Here is a 17664-nt window from a genome sequence, read left to right on the forward strand (position 1 = left end):
AAAAAAAATCAGCCGTGCCAAAAAAACATAATAAATTGGGTTTAAATCACATTGTGTCTTATTCAATACTTAATCACATTAAAACAAGAAAATGAGTGACAATTTCTATAGAAGCCAAACACTTTCTTGAGATGGTGGGACATGCAGCTCTGTGATGGATCTCAACCCAGAGTTTTTGTACTAGGGTTGTCCTAGTTACTACAATGTTTACTCTAGAATCACTGTTCAGAAATTTGCATCCGGTTTCTAAGGCTGCAGTAGACAAAGGGGTTATTAGGTTCAGATTTTCTATGCGCATTTGGTTTATCATACGATGAACCTGAAATTAATCATATGAGAGCTGAGCACAGCCCCAGTATCCATCATCTTGGACCAGTTCTTGCTGTCCATGACAACTGACAAAGCATCCTGATTTGGGAAGGAACACACACCCAACATGGACAAAGAACTATTCAATCCATAGTCTTTCCTTAACATGAATTGGTCTCCACAAATTAGTAAACTTATATAATACAGACAGTAGGTTTTGCAAGGCCTTCTAACAAACCCTCAGCGAAGGATTACCTTCACAGCTGACAGTAGTGTTGAAAAATGAACATTTCTCCTTCAACGCTTCTCCATTCTTCACGCAGCTCCCCGTACCTACAAATGAAGGAAGTGGTGAAGCAGAGCACAATAACAAGCAACAGTTTTTACTTCTTCTTATTCTTCTTCCATGTATGGCAATACGGAACCAGGCTGGCTGGGTTCACTCGTGACAATAAGCTATGGCACGTTTTAGTTGTGGTTTGCAGGACCATCACCCCTCATCCACAGAAAGCCTCCAGATACCAGAGTTGCAAAGGAACGGTGGTGGGAAGGCATGAAGTTTCCATCTTCCACTTGGGAGCACTTGGTGAGGGAATCTAGGACAACTTGCTACTGCCAACTCGCCACAGGACAAATTTCCATCGCCAACTCGCTGCAGGACAATCCACATGGGATAATTCAGTGCAATAAATGTTATCTGCCACTGTTTCTTCTACATTACTTTCATTTTTGGCAGTGGAAATAATGTCAAAAAAACAGGGGTGGATAATATTTATCACGTTGATTTATCTCATGTGGAATTGTCCTGTGCCAAGTTGGCTGTGGCAAGATGACTGCACCAGGTTGGCCAAGGCAAGATGGCCACGGCAAGTTGGCCATGACATGATGGCTGCAGCTAGTTCACCATGGTGAGATGGCCATGGCGAGTTGGCTGCTGTGAATTGTCCCATTCCTCCTGGTGGATGGCAGCCCCATTAGTTGGGGGAAGACCAATAGACTTTCCTCCCACATAAATGACATGGTTGCTACCTCATTCTTGACCTAAAGTGAGCCTTAGAATTGTTTTGTTTTGTTTTAAGCGGAAGAAATTCTATCAGCTACTTCTGTCCCCAAAATGGCACTGAAGCAGTTGTCATCAGAAAAGTGAAGAGCTAACTCCTGCTGTTGATATCCTGTCTCTTTTTCAGAAAAGGTACAAACAGAAAAGATTTTATAATTAGGTTTGTTCCTGCAAAACACAGAAACACTAAATGCCCTTCTGCTTTGAATCAGTGGAAATCCAAAGTCTGGAACTTGTGGCTGTCATTTTTATTTGTTGTGATTGTGAGGTTCATAGAAAAGGCATTTTGGGGATGTTGTGAAATGCTGCTTCTTCTAAGTTTGAAAGTTCATCACTGTCACAAACCATTCAGACTCAGGTAATAGGAAGATGGAAACATTGACCTGTTCTACAGGGCTAATCGAAGAACTACTACACAAAACAACTTTAAAAAGTAAAAACTTAGGACAGAACAGTAAAACTTTCCTTCGTGCTCCCTGCAACTTCATTGATTTTATCCTTGTAGTTTTCTAAGCACCCAACATGAACACAACCTCGTTTTCATCCACAAAGCATTTAAAACCAAGAAACCCCAGTTGCCTTTTGAAAAGCACCTTTGGGGCAACCATAATGTGGATGGTTGAGAAACTTCATAGACCCAAAGCATTTTAAACCATTCTTAAAAATTGCCTTAAAAAAATCAACAGTAGGAACTTACCTATTCGCAGCTAAGCTCCTACTGTTGTTTCTTTTAGGCAATTTTTAAGAATGGTTTTAAATGATTTGGGTCTATGAAGATGCCTATATTTTGCTTGGCTTGCTGAATGTTAGAAGAAGTCTGGAGTCTGTCAGAAGAAGGTGGAGTTCTTATCCTGAAGCTGGATAAGAAAATAACGTAATCTATGGGGTCCTTATTACTCTCTCGGTTGTTTTTTGCAAACAGTTCATTACCAAACTGGGTAACGTTATCACAGCACTGATGATGTTACCTAGTTTGGTAAGGAAATGCCTTCAAGAAAACAACCAAGCTCAGAGAGCAACAAGGATCCCACAGTTCAACCTTGAACTACAAATATTGTGTTCTATGAGCTAATATAACTCTCCCTGCTTCTTGACGCAACCTCTTAGTTTCTAATCCATACTGGCCAGCAATTCTCGTTAGCAACAAGCACCAGATCTCAAAAATCAACAGACAGCAAAGGCTTTTTTTTTTTTTTTACAGCTCCGGGCTATCCTTCCCTTCCTGGAACTGTAGCCAGGGCAACAAGTCAGGTACAAACCAAGACATTCAGAACTTGAGATGGCTTAGATGTTCCCATAAAATAGAAGGATTTTCAGAGTGATGGCCTTAACGTGGCTCTTGTGGACAATTACAACTTTCAGCATCTGTCACTATTGGCCATGAAGGCTAATTGGCTAGAAGTTGCAGACTGCCAGCCAGTAGCTCATCTTTGCAAAAACAAAAAACAAAAAAACCAGGGTCCTCACAAGGAGGTAGTAGTAACTGAGAGAGGGATCTTGGAGTCCTAATGGACAATCATTTAAATATGAGCCAGCAGTGTCCTGCAGCTGCCAAAAAAGCCAACACAGTTCTAGGCTGCATAAACAGAGGGATAGAATCAAGATCATGTGAAGTGTTAATACCAGAGGTGGGATTCAAATTTTTTTAACAACTGGTTCTGTGGGCATGGTTTAGGTGCTGGGCATGGCTTGGTGGTCATGTTATTGGCTGGGTGTGGCCAACTCAATATCACTCACATCAAGGCTCCTCACCTGGCCTCTCATGACTGTGGGATTGCTGCAACAGTCATAAGTGTGAAAAATGGTCATAAGTCACTGTTTTCAGTGCCACTGTAACTTTGAATGGTTACTCCACACAAGCAAAGTACCAGCAAAGGAGGGGGAAAAAACTCCAGAGAAATTCCTAAAACAGGAAGTCTCGTCCTGCCAAGAACGTAATAAGGGTTAACGGAGAGGCAGTTTCTGTAAACAACACCAGAATGCTTCCTTCCTGCCTTCCTTACAGGATTAGGCCAGTACTTTCTTCTAACAACCAGTTCTCCAAACTGCTTAGAATATTAACAACCAGTTCTAGAGAATAGGTGTGAACTGGTAGAATCCCATCCCTGGTTAATACCTCTTTATAATGCCTTGTTAAAGCCACACTTGGAATCCTGCATCCAGTTTTGGTTGACACGATGTAAAAAAGATGTTGAGACTCTAGAAAGAGTGCAGGGAAGAGCAACAAAGATGATTAGGGGACCTGAGGCTAAAACATATAAAGAATGGTTGCTGGAATTGGGTTTGTATAGTTTAATGAAGAGAAGGACCAGGGGAGACATGATAGCAGTGTTCCAATATCTCAGGGGCTGCCCCCAAAAGAGGGAGTCAAGCTATTCTCCAAAGCACCTGAGGGCAGGACAAGAAGCAATGGGTGGAAATTAATCAAGGAGAGAAGCAACTTAGAACTAAGGAGAAATTTCCTGACAGTTAGAACAATTAATCAGTGGAACAACTTTCCTCCAGAAGTTGGGAATGCTCCAACATTGGAAATTTTTAAAACAATGTTGGATAACCATTTGTCTGAAGTGGTGTAGGGTTTCCTGCCTAAGCAGGGGGTTGGACTAGAAGACCTCCTAGGTCCCTTCCAACTCTGCTATTCTGTTCGATTCTGTTCGATTCTATTCTCTATTCTCTGTTCTATTCTACTCTATTCTTCTACAGCATCCATCAATTCTGGACATTGGTGACCTCAACTCTGACCATTCTGAGCAGCATTTCAATTTAGATAAGGTGTCTTCCAACTTTGACCAAAAATTCAAGCCTGTGCTGATAAGACAGAGAAGTGCACTCTATAATAATAGTCTAAATAGTCATTAAAACTAATTTATGGCACAGGTCATCTTCTGACGTATTTTTTGGGTGCTGCTGCACAAAACCTAGCAACGTTATATGTATGTCGTTGCAGGGTTGGTATCCAAGAGCAGCAGGGAGGTGTAAAATTGCGTCCTGAGTATTTATGCAATAACAGTAAAGCAGTAGTAATGGTAAAATGAAGCAGGCAATGCATATATTTGGCCAGCATTCTTTTTTTATTGACTTACCTGGCTTCTCATGAGACTCCTGACAGTATTTCCAAATGCAGTTTGTAATATTCTGGGAAGGAGAAGCCTCAGTGCATTGTTTACATGACTCCAAATCTTTACATTCCCCTGTTTAAAAAAAAAAAAAAGGCATAGATAGAAAGGTTGTTTTCCTTCTGGGCTTTAGATGTAGATCCTAAAATATTGGTTGAAGTAACAGAAAATTGTTAAGTTCTAGAGTTATTCAATGACCAGGAGCTGTCAAAAAATTGCCCTTTGTCTTTTGCCTCCTGCCCCCCAAAATGTTCAGGTATTAATTTAGATTCGACAGGTAGTCCTCAACTTACAACCATTCATTTAGCAAATATTTGAAGTCACAACAGCTCTGAAAAAAAGCTATTTATTACCAGTCCTTGTACTTAGGGACTGTCATAGTATCCCCACAACCACATGGACAAAATTTGAGCGCTTGGCAACTGGCATGCATTGATGATGATTGCAGCATCCAAGGATCATGAGATTGTCATGTGTGACCTTCCCAGCCAGCTTCCAAGAAGCAAAATAATGGGGGGAGCTGGATTTGTTTAATGACCACATGCTTCTCTTAACAACTAATGTGATTTGCTTAAGAACTGTGGCAAAAAAGTCCTTCCTTTCTTTTGAAAACCGTGCTATATATTGTATGAATCTGGCCAATGATGATTTCTAATAGGAACAAACCCCAATGAACAAAATAATTAGCCTGATGTGTAAGCCATAAGCCACAACTGTATTTTTATCACTTTTAGGAAGAGATGTTTTGATCTCCTTCTTGTTTTCTACTCTTTCAGTATTACATCCTTGGGCTTTGTATCTACTAGCTTGTTAGCCTGCAGGTAGTTGCCCCATGTCCACGTGCCTGTTTAGTTTCTGTACATCATGTAGAAAATATTATTTTTCTCTGACTACAGTCGATGCACTGGATGGAGTAGACGATGAGCTAAAAAAAGTCTGTACAAGGACAATTAGACTTTAACGTGCTGTCAGGGCTCCGACAAATTCGCCCCGGTTCAAATCATAAGTCTCTAGCCGCATCTCTCAGAGTAAAAAAATGTGATTTATTAGGAGTGACCATGTTGGTGTTACCTGGGTGCAGCTGGCACTAAAACACATCATTCATTTCCCCTGGTCTTCCCCCCACCCCCTGGATGTATATTCTCCAATGGGACACATCCATAGCCAAGAGTCATCAATCATGCTCTCCAGTAATAATCTTTCCCGCCAACAGCTTTGGGCTGCCTAGCAATTATCTGAAGCATTTTAGGAATGCACTGCTTTCCCTTACTCCCTTTCTGCTGGCAACTAAAAAGACTAAAGAAATATTTTTAGTTGACATGTGCCACAAGATTCTGGGTTGTTTTTGCCATAAAAAGTGAACAAAGTTCTCACGCTGGAAATATTAAAAAAAATATTACTTTTATCATTGCAATTTACATAGCTGCCCCATCTCACAACCCGATAACAGTACAAGATAACCCAACAATGAGAAAAACAACGTTGACGGTGTGAATGACTGCGCAAGGATAATTGTATAGAATTCAAAACTTGTGATCGAGCAAGTGGACACACCTAGCTGATCTTGAAATGCAAAGCGGGGTCAGAGCTGATTAGCTGTTGGACAAGAGACCTCCCACAAATCCCCCAAGCTGTAGGCTAGACCAGTGGTCACCAACTGGTGGTCCGCAAGAAAATTTTGGTGGTCCGCAGAAAGATTATTTGCATTTTTTATATTGCACTAAATCAGGGATCCCCAAACTATGGCTCCTGGGCTGGATCCATACAATGAACGTTTTGTGTTGCTGAAGAGAGTCGCCTCCTTCGGGGGAGGTTTGAGGGGGTTGGAGGGGGGCAGGAATTCTGACTTGGGGTCTGCTTCAACCTCCTGGTGCGGGGCTTTGGGCGAAGGTTGGAGGGAAGGGCCGCTGGTGAAGAGCCAGAGGGTGTTCTGACCCAAACCCTTTTCCAATACAACAAACACGAACCAAAGGGAACAGAAACCTTTTAATGATTCTTACGAATCCCCAGTTAAAAGGCTGCTGCAAACTAATTAACTTTGATAAGCACGAGCCTCGCCAAAACTGTGTGAGGCTGCCAAGAATAACAGAGAAGGTTACCTAGAAATATTTTACAACACCAGAGTCTTCAAATACCAAATTAAGATACTGCAATGTCCACGAGGCTCGAGTTTCAAAATGTCTTTGCTTCCTACAAAGAACGTTCGCTTCACAGCTGGCTTTTATCTTCTTGAAGGAGGGGCCATTACCTTGCAGCCTTACTCCCGAGTCGCCCATGCTGCTGCAGCTGCTCTTTCCTGCGAGCAGCCCTGCGTGCACGTGCACTTGGCACAGGCTCCTCGGGAACCTCCTCATCGCTGCTGCCAGCCCCCACAATCTCTATCTCTGAAGGCAGCAGTCTACTCCCTGATAGTCCTGGCCCCTCATCTGAGTCCTCACTCTCCTCAGCCGTCCGCACCTGCTGCCGGCTACCACAACAGAGGGCCTTGTTCCAGTAGGACTGCATCATGGCCTGGAACTGGCTGACCATCTCAGTCCACTGAGCCTCCAGGTGTCAGTACTTGGCCTTGCACTCCCGCAGGTCTTCCTCTTGGCTTGGAAAGCCTATGCTCATAGTCCTCCGTGAGGTGCTTCTGCTGAGCCTGTTTCTCGGTCAGATCCAATTTGAACTGCTTAGCTCCTACAACTGCTTCCTGCTGGGGCCCCAAGGAGCACGGGCAGGCAGGCAAAGAGTGGCTGGGAAGTGGGAGGGCGAGTAGAGCCGTCGAGGTGCCCCTCGATGTGAGTGACATCAAGTTGGCCACGCCCACCCAGTCACATGACCACCTAGCCACGCCCAGCTGGTCATCAGGCAGATTACATTAGTGGTCCACGGGATTTAAAATTATGAAGTTAGTGGTCCCAGAGGTATGAAAGGTTGGTGACCCCTGGGCTAGACTGCAAAGTTGACAAAGTTGACCTTGACAAAGTCCTTGAGTTACAGCACGATGGAGCCCAACATTTGTGTTGCTTAATTTGTTGAGTTTTGACCCATTTTACGACTTTTCTTTGCCAGAGTTGTTAAGGGCATCGTTGCATTTGTGAAGTTAGTAACTTGGTTGTTAAGTGAATCTGGCTTCAGAAGGTCGCAAACGGGAGACTCACATAACGCCGGGACACTGCAACCATCATAACTACGAATCAGTTGACAAGCTTCCGAATTTTTTTTATCACGTGACCACGGGGAGGCTGCAAAGGTTGTGTGAAAACCATCATCATTTTCAGTACCATTGTAACTTTGAACAATCACTAAATAAACTATTGTGAATCGAGGAGTACCTGTATAGCTTAAATCAGGGGTCCCCAAACTTGGCAACTTTAAGACTTGTGGACTTCAACTCCCAGAATTCTCCAGCCAGCTTTGCTGGCTGGAGAATTCTGGGAGTTGAAGTCCACAAGTCTTAAAGTTGCCAAGTTTGGAGACCTCTGGCTTAAATGATTGGGATAGCTCCATGATGGCGAACCTATGGCATGCGTGCCACAGGTGGCACGCAGAGCCATTTGTGCCAGCACGCCAACCGCAGGCAAACTTACCTTACTGCACACGCACACGCCTCCCAGCTGATTTTCGGCCTGTTTGAGGCCTTTTTCGGCCTCCCAGGCTTAAGGAAAGCCTCTGCAGCCTGAAAAATAGGCCCGTTTCATCACTTCCTGTATTTCCAGAAATACCGGAAGTGACAAAACGGGCCTATTTTTCAGGCTGCAGAGGCTTTCCTCAAGCTTGGGAGGCCGAAAAAGGCCTCAAACAGGCCGGAAATCAGCTGGGAGGCACTGTGCAGGTAAGGGTGGCGGGGAATTGCGTATGCGCAGAGGGCATGGGGGTGGCGCTCATGCATTGCCTTCTGGGTGCTGGCACGCAAGTGCGTGGGTGCACAATTTTTGGCACAGGAGCCCCAAAAGGTTAGCCACCACTGGGATAGCTCATAACTTCTGGAGATCTTTCTACTCTGCCTAGGGCAGAAAGATTTTATATCTGCTGTGCAACTGCAATTCCATGCAGGTTTATTTAACTCCAAAAAGGAGGCCAGCTTGGAATGCAGCTCAGGATCCAGGCCGAGAGTGGGAGGCAACCACCAGTAGTAACATCCAACCCCTTGCAACCAGCTCGCCAATAAGGAGAAAGTGTCCAACTTAGCGTGGGAGCCTTTTCTGTTTACTGAGACAAACACGTTTTCTTTCTTTCTTTCTTTCTTTCTTTCTTTCTTTCTTTCTTTCTTTCTTTCTTTCTTTCTTTCTTTCTTTCTTTCTTTCTTTCTTTCTTTCTTTCTTTCTTTCTTTCTTCTTTCTTCCTTCCTTCCTTCCTTCCTTCCTTCCTTCCTTCCTCTTTCTCCCTCTCTCCCTCCCTCTCTCTCTTTAGTTAACCAATTATCTTTCTACAGTTGAAGGTTGACAGGCTCTATTGCCATGGATACAGTGTTCTGGTTATAGCACTTTAACTAGCAGTGAGTGACTTAACAAGAGCCAGTAAGAAAGCAGGACTTGGTTCCCCAAATTCTTAGCAGGTTGGTGTGTGTGTGTGTGTGTGTCTACATGCTGTTAAAAGAGCCCAGCTATTTTTGTCACCACACACAAGCACAGAGAAGTTGGATGCTTTGCCCAATGGTTTCAAATCTTGGCAGGCACGCTGCTTCATTGGATAGGGGGAAGAGGCGAAAAACGCTGCCTGCTTCAGGATCTCCTCCCATCTGTTCCAAGCAACCCACAAACTGAGGCCTGTTCACACATTTAACAATAGCCCTCGTCCCTGCCATCAGCAACTCTCGGGGAAGGGACATGAAGCAAAGCTGCCCACTTTCCCATCTGCTGCGCTATGGAGTCTTTCTCGGCATCTGGAAAAGCTGGTGACCTCCGAAATCAGCATCCTAACACACACATGGGATTTATTTTCCCCAAAATAAAGCTTACTCCTGAGTTAAGCGTGCTGGCCAATATATGATATGCAAGCACAACTCCATGTAGACTGTTGTGGTTCGCCGGCAGCAGAATTGGGCAGTGGGGAAGAATGGGGACCAGTCCGGGAGTCTGGAGAGGACTCAGATGGGGGTCCTGCGTCCGATGCAGGGATGGGGCCAGGACCATCTGGGAGTGAAATGCATCTTCTGACTATCTTGCAAGGACAGTTTCCCAACTCTGGCAACTTTAAGATGCGTGGACTTCAACTCCCAGAATTCCTCGGCCAGACATACTGGCTGGGGAATTCTGGGAGTTGAAGTCCACCCATCTTAAAGTTGCCATCTTAAAGAAGCCTTTACCTTATAGCAAGGGTCTTCAAACTTGGCAAGTTTAAGACTTGCGGACTTCAACTCCCAGAATTCCTGAGCTAACATGACTGGAGGAGGAATTCTGGGAGTTGAAGTCCACAAGACTTAAAGCTGTCAAGTTTGGAGACCTCTGCCTTACAGGATGGTGCCTTAAAGTTGCCAAGATTGGGAAACTGCTGTAAGGCAAATATGATGATCCAGTCTCCTTATGACATCATAGATAAGTGGAGTAGAAGCTCAGCCTTCTTTGATATTTGTGCACCCCAGAACTTGCAGTGGATCCAGCAAGCACCACCTCTTCTCCAAAACAGCCAGCCAAGGTCCCGAGCTTTGCATTGCAAAACAGTTGCTGCTCGTATCCCTGATCTCCAGGTCACCCGCATGCACTTCTGCATGTATTCCCAGAGGGTGCTTTATAATTGATAAAATAATAGTTGACAGTTGACTCTGCCCTCAAGGCCTCCTTTTGTGAGGGGCGCTGATTGGTCGACTTCAGGACTCTCATGAAAAGAGGAACAAAACAGGTCACACCGACATGAAATCCACCCGCCGCTGCCCCAGGGGAAAGCCAATCACAAGAGAGCAGGTGTTTCAAAGAGTCTGCACAACACTTTCCACTCTTGCCGATAAAGCACTTGGACCAGAAATCATCCCTGCTCTCTTCTCCTATTTCCATGGATTCGAATTACACTACGTGCATCACTAATTTGCTTTCTCGGATTACCACTGCCCTGACTTAATACCTGGACGATAGTGAGTTGAAAAAAACCAGGCTTGCAAAGGCCCAGATTTTCACAGATGCCACCAACATCCGGCTTACTATATTGTTTTCAGTGTGATCTAGTGACCTCCCAGCAAGCTAAGCTTGGTTGGTGTTAACCTCGTTTTTTATTTTCTATGGGAGAGTCACGTTGGGCAGTGAGATACATGGCATAGAAATTTAGCAATACATCCAGGCTTGCAAAAACCAGGTTCGCACAGATGCTTTCAACATCTGGCTTGCTACATTGTTTTCAACGTGACCCAATGACTTCCCAGTATGCTAAGTTTATACTGCAACCAATTTTGGTCACCACGCTACAAAAAAGATATTGAGACTTTACAAAAAGTTCAGAGAAGAGCAACTAAAATGATCAAAGGCCTGGAGTTACTAAAAGTAACATATGAAGAACGGCTGCAGGTTTTGGGTCTGGCTAGTCTAAGGAAGAGAGGAATTAGGAGTGACATGATAGCCGTGTTCCAATATCTCAGGAGCTGCCAGAAAGAAGAGGGAGTCAAGCTATTCTCCAAAGCACCTGAGGGCAGGACAAGAAACAATGGATGGAAACTAATCAAGGAGAGAAGCAACCTGGAATTCAGGAGAAACTTTCTAACAGTCAGGACAATTAGCCGGTGGAACTGCTTGACACCAGAAGTTGTGGGTGCTCCATCACTGGAGGTTTTTAAGAAGAAACTAGACAGCCATTTATCTGAAATAGTATAGGTTTTCCTGTTTGAGCAGGGGGCTGGACTAGAAGACCTCCAAGGTTCTCTTCTCTTCTATGTTCTCTTCTATTCTTTGGTTGGTGTTAACCTCATTTTTTTGTTTATATGTCCCATGTTATGGGAACTAAGCCCATTTAATTACTTGAGAGGTCAGTGTCCCAAAGGTGCTTTTCCAAGACAGGCAACTGGACTTTCTGATTTTTCCTTGAAGGCGTTTTGCTTCCCATCCAAGAAGCTTCTTCAGCTTCTCGGATGAGAAGTGAAACATCTTCAAAGAAAAACCAGAAAGTCCAGTTGCCCCCCTTGAAAAAACACATGTGATGACCCGGGCATGACACAAAAATAACAAAGTCACCAAAGTAGAATAAATTTCCTTTAATGCCTCCAACTTGGCCCCAGTGTCCAATTATCCTTGGCTGGATAACAAACTCTTCAATAAACAGTCTATGAAGAGCAGAAATGCAGTCGAACCCAAAGTAAAGATAATTAGAAATAAACAACAACAACACAAACCACACTGAAGTAATGAACACAGCAGGCCAGGATGATAAACTGCAGACTTTCAAAGGATAACGTAGCACCCACAGTTGGGAGGACGCCAAAACCCAGATAAGGCTCGACCAAGATAATGTACACTTTGCTTCCAGCAAGGAGCCATGTGCAAACGCCCCACTTATATCCTGTTCTCCCAGCTGCAACTAATGAAAGGGATCAGGGCCTTCTTCTCTCTCGCAAGCCACGTTGCTCCCTTCTCCATTTCTCCCTGCGTGCCCTAGGATGAAGAGGGGATGGCCCTGGGTCTTCCTCTGAATGCCCAGCAGGCCTGTGCCCTAACCCCATTTCCTCCACAGCCACCGGAGCCACAGTCCCACTCCCTGTCAGCTGCTCAATCTCCCCCTCAGAATCAGACTCCAACAAGGGCATGACAACACCTTTGGGACAACCCTGACCTGGATGACTGAGAATCTCCATAGATGATAGGTCAGTGTATTGTCCAACTCCCCCAAAACCCCTTTGGGTTCAGTACCCCAGTTCATCAAGGTCTGTGGACCCAGCTAGCTGCGTGACACAATGAGCATTGCTGCCTTATTTGCAAGGTCTCGTGAGCCATTCCCCCAAATGTTAAATGTGCCCACCGGGCTATGAAAATGTTACGCAGCCCTGAGCTACTGACTTGTTTGTTGCATAAAGCCCAATTTAGTTGAGCTCACCCAACCCGTTAAGGCAGAACGTGTACAACGCCATAACATCCAGCCATAGAACACAAAAATCCTGCTCAACAACAGGTTGGTACAACAAGCATGCACCAGCATCCATCAGACGGTTCTAATGAATGGGGCTGATAGTTTTGAGAGAGAGGGGGGGGGGAGGGAGGGAGGGAGAGAGAGGGGGGGGAAAATAGAGTAGGCGAAAAACAGAAGTATGACTCCATCTGCATTACTAAACCACTTTCCTAAAATACTCCAGATCCAGCACCAAGACAGATTGGCATTAAGTATGCTACCAAGTGAAGGAGAAAAAGAATGAATACGAGTATGTGTTTCTGCAAGCACACTCTGTTACAAGAATCACTGGCAGGGAATATGTTTGTGGACTGCATGCAGAGGTGGTATTCAGCAGGTTCTGACCAGTTCTGGAGAACCGGTGGCAGCAATTTTGAGTAATTACTACCTCTGACTGGCCCCGCAACCCCATCTATTCTCTGCCTCTCAAATCCCAGCTGATCGGCTGGGACTTCTTTGGTTGCCCTGCACAGGAGAATGGAGCTGGAAAGCAGGTTAGTGGGATGAGGAGGGAATGGAGATTTTGCAGTATCCTTCCCCTGCCACGCCCACCAAGCCACGCCCACAGAACCGGTAGTAAAAAAAAATTAAATCCCACCACTGACCGCATGGGTGTTTGGTGGTACAAATATTGCACACTGACCTTTTTGGAGGGGGCTATCAAACCTGGGATTCCCCAAATTTGGAATAAATCTGGAACAAACCCTAAATATACAGACAGTCCTGAACTCACAGCAATTCACTTAGTGACCGTTCAAAGTTACAATGGCACTGGAAAAAAGTGAGTGATGGCCGTTTTTCATACTTAATGACTGTTGTAGTATTCCCATGGTCATGTGATCAAAAAATTCAGAGGCTTGGCAACTGACTCGTACTTATGACGGTTGCCGTGTCCCGGGACAGGTGGGTCATGGGATCCGCTTTTGCGGCCTTCCAACAAGCAAAGTCAGTGGGAAATCCAGATTCCCTTAACCACCATATTACTAACTTGACAAAGGCAACGATTCGCTCAACAGCGGTGGCAAGAAAAGCCATTGAATGGGGCAAAAACTCACTTAACAAATGCTTCACTTAACAATATAAATTTTGGGCTCAGTTGCGATTGTAACTCGAGGACTACCTGTATAATGATGATATTACACTGCTTCAGTTGCATATCAATACTATCTGGTGTCCATACTGAAAACTGCAATTGGGGTGGATTTAGACCAGATTTAGACCAAACTTGGCAACTTTAAGACTTTGTGGACTTCAACTCCCAGAATTCCTGAGCTAACCTGACGGGAGGAGGAAGAATTCTGGGAGTTGAAGTCCAAAAGTCTTAAAGTTGCCAAGTAGACTTTCAAGTCAGTAGGTTGGAAAAGTGCAAGATGCACAGCTTGCAGCAATAAATTCATGGCAGGCCTTCACTTCTGTAGAAGAGATTCACCATACTTAATATACTTTTTCTATAATTAATCAGAACTATAGTTGGATTACAGCTATCTTAGCCAAAGGACAAAAGCAAACTAGAAAGGAATCCTGGTCCATGAAGCCAGACCCTTTTCTCCCCCAAAATGTGGCTGCCCTTTCAACATCACAACTAGTTCCAAAGTTCATTCAAGGCTTAATTTGCCCTACAGCAAATTAACTTGACAGCTTTAAGACTTGTGGACTTCAACTCCCAGAATTCCTCCTCCAGTCATGTTAGCTCAGGAATTCTGAGAGCTGAAGTCCACAAGTCTTGAACTTGCCAGGTCTGAAGACCCTTTGCCCTACAGTCTTGCATTATTGCCAGATGGACAGCTGAGTTCCAAATGTGAAAGGCAATAAAGAGTTCAACATGTATGTGTGAATCAGAGGAATGGGCAATCTGGGAGAATGAACACCAGATTTTGACCAAGGAGATCTGGGTTCGAACCCAGAGACACCAGTAAAGCCTATTGGCTGTGTTCCCATATCACATTTAGTGATAGTACAAGTTGCTATCCTGAATTAATATCTGGAGTATAGGTCAGGAGAGTAATTCTGTACACCTAAGTACAAAAGTATTACCTGGATTTGAGCAAATAAGCTCCTTTCGCACAATCTACCAAGTCAGGGGGAAAAAAGTTTAACTTAAACCAAGCTCAGGATGTGGTACAAATACAAGCATTGGGTGTTTAATAGATCAAGTTGTATAAATTCGGCTCTTCCGAGATTTCAGATCAAGCACTTTCATACTTCTCACCTCACGGCTGGGTTTTTGTGAAAAATAACGGGGAGGGTGGGGGGAGGAAGGGAATCTTGGAGGAAGGGCAGGTAATAAACATTAAGGTAACAATTAGCACCCACCACAAGGAAGCAATTTCCCCTCTCTGGAGTAGGGAGTGACTAAATAGAACTTGATGCTCTAAGAAGGGAATTGCCTATTTTAACAGCATGCTCTCTGCCCAAGCCTTCAACAACTTCTCCCCCTCCGCGGGCAGGGATGATGGCAGCTGTAGTCCAACCTCTCTCTAGATCAGGGGGGTCTCCAACCATGGCAAATTTAAGCCTGGCGGACTTCAACTCCCAGAATTCCCCAGCCAGCGCTGGGAGTTGAAGTCCGCCAGGCTTAAAGTTGCCAAGGTTGGAGACCCCCTGATCTAGATGGCCCGATTTGGAGGATGGGGGGGGGCGACAGACTCAAGGCGGAGCATATTGGGTGAAAGGAGAACTTTGCACTCATCTATCTCCCCCTTCCTATTTACTTCCCTGCGCCCGTTGCAAAGGCAGCTCGAGGCCAGAGGTCGCCCCAACTTTGCAGAACCTCCGGTCCCTCTACAAGAGCAGCGAACCCTCAACCGGTTTTTGTTGGGTGGGGGGGATGGGGTCCCAAGTGGATGGGTGGGAGAGGGGACGGAGGGCAGCGGAGCCCAGAGAGAGAAGGGGGGGAGGAGGAAGGGAGAAGGAGAGGGAGACTCCTGCGATCTCACTCACCTGCCTGGCTGGAGAGCAAGCCTGGAGCGCACAGGAGGGCGCAGAGCAGCGCCGCCCGGAGCTCCCAGAAGCGAGCCGGGGCTGGCATGGCTGGGACTCCTCCGGCGGGCCAAGCAAAAGCGGCGGCGGCGGCTCGAGCGGTGCCTTTCCCAGTCACTTTGGAAACGAGCCTCGCCTGGAAAGCGCTCGGCGAAGGGTTGGAAGCGCCTGTGGCGGGGCGGCGGAGCAAGTACATGCGCGCAGGGCGGAAAAAAGAACAAGAAAAGAAAAGCTGGGGGTGGGGCAGGCAGGTGAGTCGGCTGGGCGGGGCAGGGGGCTCCTCCCCTGGTTCCTGCCCTCGCTCCCCGCCCCCCCCCCCAGTCGGAGAAAGGGGAAGCCGGTTGGTGGGCTTCTCTTGGGGCCGTTTGGGTGGCGCTCAGCGCAAAGGAATTGGGCTGGGATGCCCGGTTCGGAGTTTAACCTGTTGGGTTACAACTCCCATCATCCTCAAATAGATGGAGGATCGGGCTGGGGGAGATCATTTAGACCAGTGTGTGGAGATTCTCAGTCCTTCGGGTGATGGTTGTCCCAAAGGTGCTTTTTTTTTTTTTTTTTTCCAAGAGGCAACTGGACTTCCTGGTTTTTTGAAGACGTTTCGCTTCTCATCCAAGAAGCTTCTTAGATTACTATTAATCTTCCCATCTTTCTTTTCACCTATCTCCTCCACTTATGACTGTATGACTGTAACTTTGCCGCTTGTATCCTCACGATGTATATGGACTCTTTCCTGGTATGATTTGATTGCTTCTTGTACCCTATGACTATCATTAAGTGTTGTACCTGATGATTCTGGACTCTTGACAAATGTATCTTTTCTTTTATGTACACTGAGATTATTTGCACCAAGACAGATTCCTGCAGTGGATAAGAAGATGCTCCAGAGAGTTATAAACACAGCACAAAAAATCATCGGTTGCTCTCTTTCTTCTTTGGAAGAGATTGCGAAGACCAGACTCCTCTCTAGATCACTAAAAATCTCCACAGACCGTTCTCATCCTGGATATTCATATTTCGGAGTGTTACCATCAGGGAGGCGTTATAGGTGTCTTAAAATGAGGACTAATAGATTGAGAAACACTTTCTTTTCCAAGGCAATAATTGTCTTGAATCAAAAAGTGTATTTGTGATTTAGTCCTATTACTATTATTATAATTATTTTAATTTTTAAATATTCTGTAGTGTGATTGTGGTGTAGTGTTTGGGGCACTGTGTTGGAGTAGCTTTCAAATTTCATTGTATTCGTGGAATGCAATGACAATAAAGGTTATTCTATTCTGTTCTATTCTATATTCTTCTCTACATTCTATTCTATTCTATTCTATTCTATTCTATTCTATTCTATTCTATTCTATTCTATTCTATTCTATATTCTTCTCTACATTCTATTCTATTCTATTCTATATTCTATTTTATTCTATTCTATTCTATTCTATTCTGTTCTGTTCTGTTCTATTCTGTTCTATATTCTTCTCTACATTCTATTCTATTCTATTCTATTCTATTCCCAATCACACTTGGCCAATAAAAAATTCTATTCTATTCTATTCTATTCTATTCTATTCTATTCTATTCTATTCTATTCTGTTCTGTTCTGTTCTATTCTGTTCTATATTCTTCTCTACATTCTATTCTATTCTATTCTATTCTATTCTATTCTATTCTATTCTATTCTATTCTATTCTATTCTATTCTATTCTATTCTATTCCCAATCACACTTGGCCAATAAAGATTCTATTCTATTCTATTCTATTCTATTCTATTCTATTCTATATTCTCCTATTCTATATTCTACTCTACTCTACTCTACTAGTCTAGTCTAGTCTAGTCTTCAGCTCTGAAAGTGCATCGCTAAATGTCTATGGAGATTCTCAGTCATCCAGGTCATGGTTGTCCCAGAGCTGAAGACCCAAAGAGGACCAGCTGGGGTACGATCTTAGACTTTTACTGGCCAAGTTTGGCCCTGAGAGCCCTACCGCTGTTTCCCGCCCATTTTTGTGGTCCATGACAGGGAAGGGCAATGAGATTGATCCCTTTCCACCTTTGATGTAAAGTCTGAAGAAAGCCTGGAGATCTAGCATTTCACCGGGATTTGTAGTTATGTAGCCTGTTGGCTGGGAAATTCTGGGAGCTGA

At 44.6% G+C, this 17664-nt stretch overlaps 1 protein-coding gene across 4 annotated transcripts in view; it reads right to left on the reverse strand.

Annotated features, from left to right (window-relative positions):
- Positions 1 to 15734, reverse strand: part of CD164L2 (CD164 molecule like 2) — a 38182-nt gene extending 22448 nt beyond the window's left edge. For all 4 annotated transcript variants that reach the window (XM_087970669.1, XM_087970667.1, XM_087970668.1 and 1 more), the window contains exons 1-3: positions 15493 to 15734; positions 4453 to 4560; positions 565 to 642 (exon numbers count right to left, since the gene is read on the reverse strand). In XM_087970669.1, coding sequence (XP_087826795.1) covers positions 565 to 642; positions 4453 to 4560; positions 15493 to 15727 — 421 coding nt within the window. In that variant the 5' untranslated portion in view covers positions 15728 to 15734. The remainder of the gene's footprint in view (positions 1 to 564; positions 643 to 4452; positions 4561 to 15492) is intronic.
- Between the last annotated feature and the right edge of the window lie 1930 nt (positions 15735 to 17664).

The sequence above is a fragment of the Notechis scutatus genome, chromosome 8 (genome assembly GCF_049901735.1).
Source record: "Notechis scutatus isolate UNSWTSFEM ecotype Mainland chromosome 8, rNotScu1.2, whole genome shotgun sequence".
Classification (NCBI taxonomy): domain Eukaryota; kingdom Metazoa; phylum Chordata; class Lepidosauria; order Squamata; family Elapidae; genus Notechis; species Notechis scutatus.